The sequence below is a fragment of the Oncorhynchus masou genome, chromosome 23, assembly GCF_036934945.1.
Source record: "Oncorhynchus masou masou isolate Uvic2021 chromosome 23, UVic_Omas_1.1, whole genome shotgun sequence".
Taxonomy (NCBI): domain Eukaryota; kingdom Metazoa; phylum Chordata; class Actinopteri; order Salmoniformes; family Salmonidae; genus Oncorhynchus; species Oncorhynchus masou.
Window position 1 is genome coordinate 53,550,273 of NC_088234.1, and position 11,136 is coordinate 53,561,408.

Here is an 11,136-nt window from a genome sequence, read left to right on the forward strand (position 1 = left end):
TCGATACTGGACTAGTTTTACTGTGGATATAGATACTTTTGTACCTGTTTCCTCCAGCATTTTCACAAGGTCCTTTGCTGTTGTTCTGGGATTGATTTGCACTTTTCGCACCACAGTACGTTCATCTCTAGGAGACAGAACGCATCTCCTTCCTGAGCGGTATGATTGCTGCGTGGTCCCATGGTGTTTATACTTGCGTACCAGATTAACGTGGTACCTTCAGATCTTTGGAAATGACTTCCAAGAATGAACCAGACTTGTGGCGGTCTACAATTTTTTTCTGAGGTCTTGGCTGATTTCTTTTGATTTTCCCATGATGTCAAGCAAAGAGGCACTGAGTTTGAAGGTTGGCCTTGAAATACATCCACAGGTACACCTCCAATTGACTCAAATTATGTCAATTAGCCTATCAGAAGCTTCTAAAGCCATGACATAATTTCCTGGTATTTTCCAAGCTGTTTAAAGGCAGTCAACTTAGTGTATGTAAAGTTCTGACTCACTGTAATTGTGATACAGTGAATTACAAGTGAAATAATCTGTAAACAATTGGAAAAATTACTTGTGTTATGCACAAAGTAGATGTCCTAAGCGACAAGAAATTTGTGGAGTAGTTGAAAAACGAGTTTATGACTCCAACCTAAGTGTATGTAAACTTCCGACTTCAACTATAGCTCCAGGACTATTCTCACCCATTTAAAGTAATGGAGGCATAAAGCAGATGAACACAATTAGATTTTATTTAACTTTGGTCAACATAATCAAACAAGTGAATACACTGCCACCATGTTCAGAATGATTAAAAAGAGAAAGGCTTTGTTACCGATGTTCCTGTTTTTAAAATCAGTACAGGTCTATTCAACCTTCATTTTTGCATTGATATAACTTGGAAAACAAAGTATGCAGTTTTGACTTTAGTGGCATACCAATGAATGATTTAAAGGGCACATGTAAGAAGAGGTTTGTCTGAATCTCCTTCTCTTACTACACAAAGAACTTTCCATGTTTTGGAGGAACTCTGTCTATCACTAGATCTATCTGTATGGTGTGCAGTACTCTGACTATTATATACCTTGGTTTCACAGACAGCCACAAATAGCAGCAGTAATATGAGACATAAATCTATAAAATAGAATAAAAAAATAATGCACATAAGGTTTGTAAAACATTTGGGGACATAACCGGTAGCTGTCATTGATAGACGTAGGTATTAAGGCTGCAGATTCCCTTTGTCTTGCGTCTCTTCACATTAAGTTTCCAGCCTGTATCTTAAATGAGAGCAACACATAAATACATATATTGACACTTGCACATGGTCAGTCTCAAATGGTGATTCTGAAACTTAAGAGTAGTTATTTTAGAGATAGCTTGAAAGAACTACTCAAAAGACTGGTGCGACTTTACATTTTTTCCACCTAACTACAACATAAAAACATGCAAAGCAACTATAAACATGATTTAAATTCTAAAACACATATGTAGTTCTATTTACTTTTATTAAGTGGATGACACCATAAAGGTGTATTTGAATAGATACCGTCTGTGATATAACGTTACCATGTTTGGGGGATCAATTTTGGATAGGAGGGCGTGGGTGGAGAACAGAAGAAGTCCACTTTCCAAATTCACAACATGTTGCAAGTGCTTTAGCCTGAATGCATGGTCAATGGGGAATGTTAACAGGTAGGCCTATAACCCATGAAATATCCATGTTTCAGAAAGGCCAAAAAAATCTTAATGAGGGTGTTACAAAAATGACAAGAGGTCATCTTCAGGGCTTTCCATAGTTTGGTTGTTAAGATTATGAAATGAAGGCTGAAAATGTCAACACAAACACCAATGTTCAAGAGTTTGACCTCTTATGAGTGCCGTTCTATTGATTCAACACAAGGTGGGCTCTCAGGTTCCGATCTTGGCCCTGGCACTGATTTACCCAAGGCTAAATCAACCTCAGACTCAAAAGAAAACAGGCCGACCAATCAACCTCCTGCCACAAAAAAAGGAGACAAGTGCTTTAAACTTCACCAGGAGGACGAGAGGGCTGTTTGTTTCTGTTACAGATAAACCACTAGGCTTAACTATGCAGGAACAGTAAAGCCTTGTCCTCAGGATGGAGCCCAATTATTTTTTTTAGTTGATCTTGTCCTGGAATATGTACAGGTTGTTGGTGGCCGCCACAGCGATGACGTTTTCTTTGGGGTGCCAGGCGGTGTGCAGGATCTTCTTGTTGAAGTCCAGGCTGTCCACGCTAATTTCGTCTTTCTTCCTCTTGCCACCGGTGGAGACTTTGCGGGGTTTGAGTGTAGCCCGCGGTTTGCTGCTCTCCCTAGAGGCCTCCAGTGTGATGTCCTTCCTGGTGTTGCGGTCAAACATACGGAAAAAGTTGTTGTAGGAGCCGGTCATGATGGCACTGAGAAAGGAAGGAAACAGTGGGTAATTTATAATTCTCCAAAGATACTCCTTAAACTTACATACTGGCAGATAATTTGTCCAAAGAACATTGTAGGTGCAGATTGCCTTAAACAGAGAAAGTGCTAGAGTTTCTTACCTGTCGCTACCGTTCCAGCAGCACTCAAACTTGTCGAAGATGCAATCATTTTCATATAACGAGCAAAGCTTGCTCCGAAGGTATTCATGAACCTGAGTGGGAGAATGTTGATTAGTGTATTTGGAAAATAATTGCATCTATCCAACTATTTCCATACACCTAACTGGACAATTGTGGACCACACTGAAAATTATGCCATTGTTGGTAGTGTTATCACTAGGCAGAGCAAGGCAGGTACCTGATATGTCTCGACTGGCCTGTTCTCCATGTTGAGGTCCCACACCTTGACGGAGAGGTAGTCCCGTGTCATCATGTAGCGCCCGCTGTGACTGAACTTCACATCAGAGATGGACGAGATGATCTCAGAGAAAAATGACCTGCTGCTTGGATCCTCAGGCTCCTCAAAGACTGCAATCACAAACATGGAGAGATATTCAAAATGACAGACAAAACCCCTGAAAATAGATGAATTTAAAACTAATTTATCTGTGAATGAACATAATTTAGAATGCAGAGAACTAGGCTCTATGAGTACTCACACTTGGTGTGGCTATCGCAGAGTGCTGCTGTTCGCATGTCACAGAGGCGTATGGTGCCTTTGCTACTGCTGTACACAAATACATTGCATTGGTTTGGATGGCACTCAGCCGCTGTGATCACCTCTGTCAGTTCCTCCATGTTGGCAGGCTTGATGTCTACAATGTCTGAGAAGACACTGTTAAGGAAATTAACTGAAATAGGTCTAAAGGCTCATACCGATGTGGTCAAACATGTTCACACATGTATTTGTTTGACTTACAACTGCACAGGACCAATAAGAAAAAAACTAAACTGAAATTGAGAACTATATACACTAATAGAGGAAGGTTTGGATGAAGCAAACATTTGCATTTAAAAGTCATGAGGATGAGGACTGATACGTTTTCAGAAGAGGATACTAAAACTTCGGTCTGTGATTTCCAAGTGCCATAGATTAATTCTTAGATCATCCGCGGAGAGGTATGTTTGATGATCGCTATTTACAGAAATTGAATTAATATGATATGTGTGAGCGTTGGCAAACACCCTACGAGGACTTGCTTCTACCATGAGATCCATGGGCATCAGCACTGGCACCTGTAACCACAGGACAGATTTATTTAGGGGAGGAAGCTATAAGCATGCATAGACTGTTTTTTTTTCTTGCACAGTGTCGGTTGAAATCTTAAAAGGTAAAGCAACTTTAAACCAACCCGTAGGGAAGTAATTCTAAAGGGATCCCTGAGACGTCCGTCTTCGTCTTTCAAGTTGTAACCCTCAGCCCGCTTGTCTCGTTCACCGATTTTCCACAATTTGATAGTTTTATCTGTACAAAAAAAATATATGTTGAGGGTGAAGAGAACTTAACAAAAAGGTTAGTAGGTTAAAGCAAAATGTTCTTACCATTTGTTGAGAGTAGAAAGTGAGCCGAGTTTTGTTGGGGTAACCATCTTATTTTGTTAATTTTTTCCTCAATTTCTAAACTTTTCAAGTAGTCAAATTCAGGTTCGTGACTCTGAAAAGTGCTATAAACATTGTATTCCCCTCGCAGGTTTGGTCGATTTTTACACTGAAAAAGAAAAGCAGATATGCACTGTGTGACAAACTTGGATATTAAGCATGTATTATGTTTAGAATTTAATCCAGTGCCTTTCTTTCCATTACAACCTATCATATCTAACTCCAAAAATGTCATTGTTCATGAAAATACATTTAGCTGGTAATTATAAAATGCACCTCCTGTTCATGTTGAAATATGACAACTCTGCCTCCCTTGTCTCCAGTTGCTAGCAACTCTCCAGAGTGGTTGAATTCAACCGTTGAGATGATATCAGCTGAAATGAGGACATGTCCCATTAAAGCTGGATTCTGGAATTGTATTGTGTGTAATGTATAAGGGCTGTTATAATCAAAAAGATACACATCAACAAAATAACAGCACCTAGTAAATCATAGCATCAAAACCAATATATAAAAAACAATCCTGGTGCAACTTTCATGGGTTGTGGTATGCATAGTAGCCGACAGAGCAGTGTGTGGATTTCTACCTCCCTGAAAATAATTGATTTATCAGTCAACCCAAGAAAAATGACTATGACTTTGAATGAATCAAACACACCGACTTCCTCCTTACTGTATCAGAACGTTCAATTGTCGTATTGCCGACGCAGACCTTCAACGTCACTGACAAAATCTCCCACAAATAACTGGCTAGAATACTTAGCAAGATGACGCGCTAGTTTACGACAGTAATAAGACGTACTCTGACTGCATAATTATTATTATTATTATAACTGTTACATACATGTGCGGGACATAAGTTACAGTTGTTTGTGTATAACGTTAGCTTGCTAATAATGCTAGCCAACTTGATTTGCAAGCAAGAGGAGCTAGCTAACATGCTAACGTTAGCTAGTAAGAAAAACAAACTCAGCATTGCCCAGCAGTGGTACTCATATACATGAACAGTGTCATGACTTTGTTCGCGAAAGACAGTAAGTCAAAGGCGTAGTTTGCGAAATAATAAGATAACAGCATCACATCTTTGATCACATTTGAGCTCAAATGCTAACGTTTAGCTAACTCATTCGTTAACCTAACGTTACTGTACTCACCTTCTGCAACATCTTCATCTATCGCCCCTTTCACTTGTGAGAAACACCACTGAAAATCATTTCCACCGGCAACTCCTGCATAACAATAATATTGGAATCATTACTTCGCTAGCGTCAGTTCACCAACCCATTTAGAGTCAAATGCTGTGTAATTTAAAACTTGCATTCAGGCCACACAGCAGTAAGTGGTATTGGGACCCTTTCCCGGCTACATAAGTAGCTTACCTGCCATTGTTTCATTTAGCAGAGTTAGCTATTACTGAACACGGATTGCACTGTTTATTCAACCAATGCAACTTGCGTGAGGTACAAAAAAAATAGTCAACATTCACAGGCAAAGTGAGGAGTCAGGGATCACGGAAATCGTCCGTGATTTTTTCCATCCAAAATGGCGCACATTGCATAACCCAATGACGTCATTTCGACACGCTTCCAAGCATCTTTCAGTTATCTATCACCCAGCTGTGTTTGAGTCAGTTGGCCCTACTCCTTAAAACTTAATTGAGACAACAGAAAAACTGGATCAATTAAAATGGCTCATCACCCCTCATGTTGATCACTGAAGTTCAAGTTAAAGCATTGTAAATGTAACCTAAGAAGCCTACCTGTTCAAAGAGTCTGTAAAGCAAATTAAAGTGACTGGCTACTACTGTTAGAGCCAATTTGATGAACAATAATGTGTGTTGAAATAATATTATGAAATATAAGAAATGTGCATGAAATGTACCATATATTATTTGCCGGAAAAATAAAAATGTTTATAAGAAACAACTTTTTATTTGTTTATTGTGACACCTGGTGGTTACCTGTATTGCACCGGCAGTGTCAACATGGCACCTGTCAGTGCAGTCAAAAACTAGATTTTCCGTTTAAAAAACATATATATTTCCATCCTATTGAGGTTGAAATAACACTGAAATTGTACCAAAAAAATATGATAATGCCCCTTTAGTGTAAGAGCTTTTGGAAAAAAAAAATACACCTGTAATTAATAGCCTGTTCTGGTGGGATGGAGTTTTGGCCCACAGCATGACATCACAATATGATTTGGATTATTCTGACCAATGACCAGTCATAATTTATTTGCATATGTATAATCCTACTTTGAAGGGGTATTATGATTCTGATGGTTTGTTGCCACAGATGGTTTGTTTAAGTTTTACCTTTGTGGCTAGATGGAGTAGGCCTAAAGCTTCGTCTAGTGGCATTATAGCTAAACCTAAACTTCGCGTCGTAGCATTATAGCTAAGCCTAACCATTTTCCTAACCTTAAACTCATTCTCCTAACCTTCTATGCTAATACACCTAACATGCTGCCTTAGTTCTCCTAACCTGCCACACTAATTCACCTAACCTGCCACATTAATACACAACCTGCTATGTAAATAAACCATCTGTTGCGACAAGCAATCAGTAATGTAATTGTGTATTGCGTCGCCGAGCAGTGAACAATAAACTATACATCAGTATCATAACACTGGTCAATAAAAATATTCATGAAAGTAAACCGCTTATTTGCCAGCTCAGCTAATGAGCCAATGAGATGTCTCGGCCAAAAACATGACAACATCTTCTATGAGGAAATAGCTAGCATTTTTTAAACACTGGGCAAGTTTGTTTTGCATGAACCGGTGCCCCAGATGTGTGGAGTTTGTACATTTTAGACCAATCCATTGCCTGGTCCTTAAGTGAAATATCCACCCACCAGGGGAACCAGGCCATGCAAAACAAACTCGCCCAGTCTGTTTCAGACACAAGTTTGAGGTCAGGTTTTTGCATTTTTTCAAAATCTAACTTATGCTATGGCCGAAAATTCAAATATCGGATGAGTGAACAACATTATTTGGGTATGAATGACCAGATCATCAGTTTTTAAACATGAGATTTTCACTGGCCAAAAGTATGTGGACACCTGCGCTTCCCCCACCAAACTTTACAGTTGGCACTATGCAATTGTGCTCCTGGCATCCGCCAAACCCAGATTCGGCCATCAGACGGTGATGCTTGATTCATCACTCCAGAGAACACTTTCCACTGCTCCAGAGTCCATTGGCAGCGAGCTTTACACCATTCCAGACGACGCTTGGCATTGCGCTTGGTGATCTTAGGCTTGTGTGCAGCTTCTCGGCCATAGAAACCCTGCTGACGTTGCTTCCAGAGACAGTTTGGAACTCGGTAGTGAGTGTTACAACTTAGGACAAACTATTTTTTAGTGCTACCTGCTTCAGCACTCTATGGTTCTGTTCTGTGAGCTTGTGTGGCCTACCACTTCATGGCTGAGACATTGTTTCTCCTAGACATTTCCACTTCACAATAACAGCACTTACAGTTGACCTGGTCAGCTCTAGCAGGGCAGACATTTTACGAACTGATTTATTAGAAAGGTGGCATCCTATGATGGTGCCACGTTGAAAGTCACTGAGCTCTTCTGTAATGCCATTCTACTGCCAGTGTTTGTCTATGGAGATTGCATGGCGGTGTGCTTGATTTTATACACCTGTTAGCGATGGGTGTGGCTGAAATACCCGAGACCACTATTTGAAGTGGTGTCCACATACTTTTGTGTATATATATAGTGTACTTTAAGCCTATGAAAACAGATCATTTTAGTAACTTGAGTCACACTTTGAAGAGATACAGGACCTTCAGAAAGTATTCACATCCCTTGACTTTTTGAATATGTTGTCTTACAAAGTGGAATTAAAATTGATTTAAACATTTTTTTTTAAAGAATGAAAAATAAACACTAATATATCTTGATTACATACAGAGTGTGCAAAGCTGTCATCAAGGCAAAGGGAACAGTATCTCATTTCATCCCATCACAAATAATTTAATATTCAAACATTTAAATTGAACAACAATTCCATGTGAATCCGATAACTCTGATGTGTAGACTTTACACTGTAGAGTTTATGTCATCTTATCATTGATGAGAATGTCTCAGATGACAACCGAACTGACATCATATTCATTAAGTACCACTGCATATGTTCAATTGGTCGGATTACCAGAATATAGTTCATTTCTCCCCGCCTTCTGATGTTCCCAGAATCTCTATGTTAACTAAGGGGTTTTCAAATGTAACATCAGTAGGGTAGAGAGAGGAAAAAGGGGGGAGAGGTATTTATGACGGTCACAAACCTACCCCCAGGCAACTCCATGACACAGTGGAGACTGCTGAGGGGAGAATCGCTCGTAATAATGGCTGGAACGGCACAAATGGAATGGCATCAAACACCTGGAAACCATGTGTATGATGTATTTGATACCATTCCACTGATCCCGCTCCAGTCATTAACATGAGCCCGTTCTCCCCAATTAAGGTGACACCAATCTCCTCTGTACAGAGATGAGGTAGTCATTCAAATATCATATTAAGTACTATTATTGCACACAAAGTGAGTCCATGTAACTTATTATGTGAATTGTTACACACATTTTTACTCCTGAACCTATTTAGGCTTGCCATAACAGAGGTTGAATACTTACTGACTCAAGCCATTTCAGCTTTTCATATTTAATTAATTTGTACACATTTTTAAAACATAATTCCACATTGACATTATGGGGTAGTGTGGGGTAGTTTATTATGGGGAAGTGTGTAGGCCAATGACACAAAATCCCAATTTAATCCATTTTAAATTCAGGCTATAACACAACAAAATGTGGATAAGGTCAAGGGGTGTAAATACTTTCTGAAAGCACTGTATTGCTTAGTGTGATAGATGGTGCATAAGGGACATCTAGTCGACATTTGGATACATTATTCTAAGTTCTTAGAATTTAAATTCCTCTGTCAAAAATCTCCACAAATTTGAAGTTACTTAACTGAAAAGCCCCAATTTCACACCATCATAGAAATTATGTTTACTGTGATTTTTCTATAATAGTTGGTGTGATTTTTCTATTGAATTGGTGTACATAACCAGTGTGCATTGTATTTTTTATGTTTTCTCCTTCCTAAGCCTTTATTGTGTGTGTGTGTGTGTGTGTGTGTGTGTGTGTGTGTGTGTGTGTGTGTGTGTGTGTGTGTGTGTGTGTGTGTGTGTGTGTGTGTGTACATGGGGTGAGTGTGTGCATGGGGTGTGTGTGCAAATGCTCTGTAAGGTATAAGGGAAAGGAAAGGGAAAGGAGGATACCTAGTCAGTTGCACAACTGAATGCATTCAACTGAAATGTGTCTTCCGCATTTAACCCAACCCCTCTGAATCAGAGAGGTGCGGGGGGCTGCCGTAATCGACATCAACGTCATCGGCGCCCGGGGAACAGTGGGTTAAAGGAGATCTGTTGACTTTATTCCGAGCCTCCAGTAACAACACTGACTTCGATAGTTCCCCATCCCTTTGGGAATTCATTATAAGACAGCTAGAGGCTGCTTGTGGATGGTTACTCTGCTGCCTGTATGTTAACTTGTCACTATGACGCAAGGCAAACATTTGGTGCAGTGGCTTTCTTTGGCTGTGGGCCACATAGAGAGATTGATTGGTGAGTCTCCTGTTTTATCAAGGATCACATTCAGTAGACATGGTGCCTCAGGAGAAGTTTTCATTTCCCCCAGAAAAATATGCCTCATTACTGGCACACTCACAATAAAGGTATGCTGACATCACAGGAGGCTGCTGAGGGGAGGACAGGTCATAACAATGGCTGGAACAGAGCGAATGGAATGTCATCAAACACATGTATTTAATACTATTCCGCTCCAACCATTACCACGAGCCTGCCCTCCCCAATTAAGGTACCACCAACCTCCCGTGATTGACATTGTTTCTCTCTTAGAACACCGTGTACTGTGTAGGGTCACTTAGGCCCCTCAGCAACAACCTTGTCTCACTCATAAAAGTCATCAGTGAGTATCTTTTCATATTATATGACTACATAAAGATAAGATCCACTTAGGTGTTCATATTTAAGCAATAAGGCACGAGGGGGTGTGGTATATGGCCAATATACAACAACTTTCTTATGCACGATGCAACACGGAGTGCCTGGATACAGCTCTTATATTGGCCATATACCACAACCCCCCGAGGTGCCTTTTTGCTATTATAAACTGGTTACCAATGTAATTAGATCAGCGGTAAAAATACATGTTTTGTCATACCCGTGGTATACGGTCTGATATATCACAGCTGTCAGGCAATCAGCATTCAGGGCTCGAACCACCCAGTTTATAATATCTGTTAATGCAACCATGCATCATTGCATGCTTTTGTTTTTTGACCAAACCATACAGTTGTGCAATCAGAAAATAGCATGTGATATCAGTATCATGCATAGTTTAACCATCATTTTAAGCCACATTGAGCTATAGTATATTATTTTGATGAGCCACCAAAATCTCAAGCTAGATATTGTGTGTATAAATGTCTGTGGAGAGAGGCTAACGGTATACTTGAGGAGGCTACTGTATACGATATTCAGTGTGTTTTGCCCCAGTAAAGAAGCCTCTTGTCACTTGAGCAGCTACACTCAAAATCACGTATATAACACACAATACGGTATCACAGAGATAAATGAAACCTTCTGGATTTGCTGTCGCCTCATTCCTCCATTCCACTCACCCCTCCCCCTCTCCCCTGGTCAGTCTCAGACACAATCCACTGGACCTATCTGGTCAGCTCAGGGGCATGAGCTCTGCCCAACCCTCGGTCTTCACACACAACAGAAAAGACAAACACAATCAATTATTCAGTACTGACTCTTGCTTGGCTTCTGTGCTTTTCTCATTATTTCTCTGTTGTTGTTTTTTCTCCTCTCCTCTTGCAAGTAGAGAGGAGAAACTGAGAGATATATGAGGCCTGAGGGTTTGGTCTTGGTCTGGCTTGTTAATAAAACTGGCCTTCAAAACTGTCTCACTGCAGACCTACTAAATAGCCCTATGGGTCTATATAACAGCTCATAAGATAATATTCTGTTTTTTTTGTTTCTTTATTATATAACAACACCTAACATG

General features: G+C 40.0%; 1 protein-coding gene across 1 annotated transcript; it reads right to left on the reverse strand.

Annotated features, from left to right (window-relative positions):
- Positions 1–719: 719 nt before the first annotated feature.
- On the reverse strand, positions 720–5,574 carry LOC135511047 (serine/threonine-protein phosphatase 2A 55 kDa regulatory subunit B delta isoform). The gene is made up of 10 exons (XM_064932520.1): positions 5,404–5,574; positions 5,179–5,253; positions 4,301–4,398; positions 3,968–4,133; positions 3,778–3,890; positions 3,484–3,661; positions 3,085–3,249; positions 2,784–2,953; positions 2,546–2,637; positions 720–2,407 (listed from the first exon to the last, which is right to left on the reverse strand). Exons 1-10 carry the CDS (start codon positions 5,408–5,410, stop codon positions 2,128–2,130), a joined length of 1,344 nt encoding a protein of 447 aa, XP_064788592.1. The 5' UTR covers positions 5,411–5,574; the 3' UTR covers positions 720–2,127.
- Positions 5,575–11,136: the final 5,562 nt, after the last annotated feature.

Bases quoted from the DNA above. Each gene is read 5' to 3' on its own strand.
- LOC135511047 (XM_064932520.1), bottom strand. The intron at 3,662-3,777 runs GTTGGTTTAAAG...CTGTGGTTACAG, and splicing joins TTAGAATTACTTCCCTACGG to GTGCCAGTGCTGATGCCCAT. The intron at 2,638-2,783 runs GTACCTGCCTTG...TCTCCCACTCAG, and splicing joins GGCCAGTCGAGACATATCAG to GTTCATGAATACCTTCGGAG.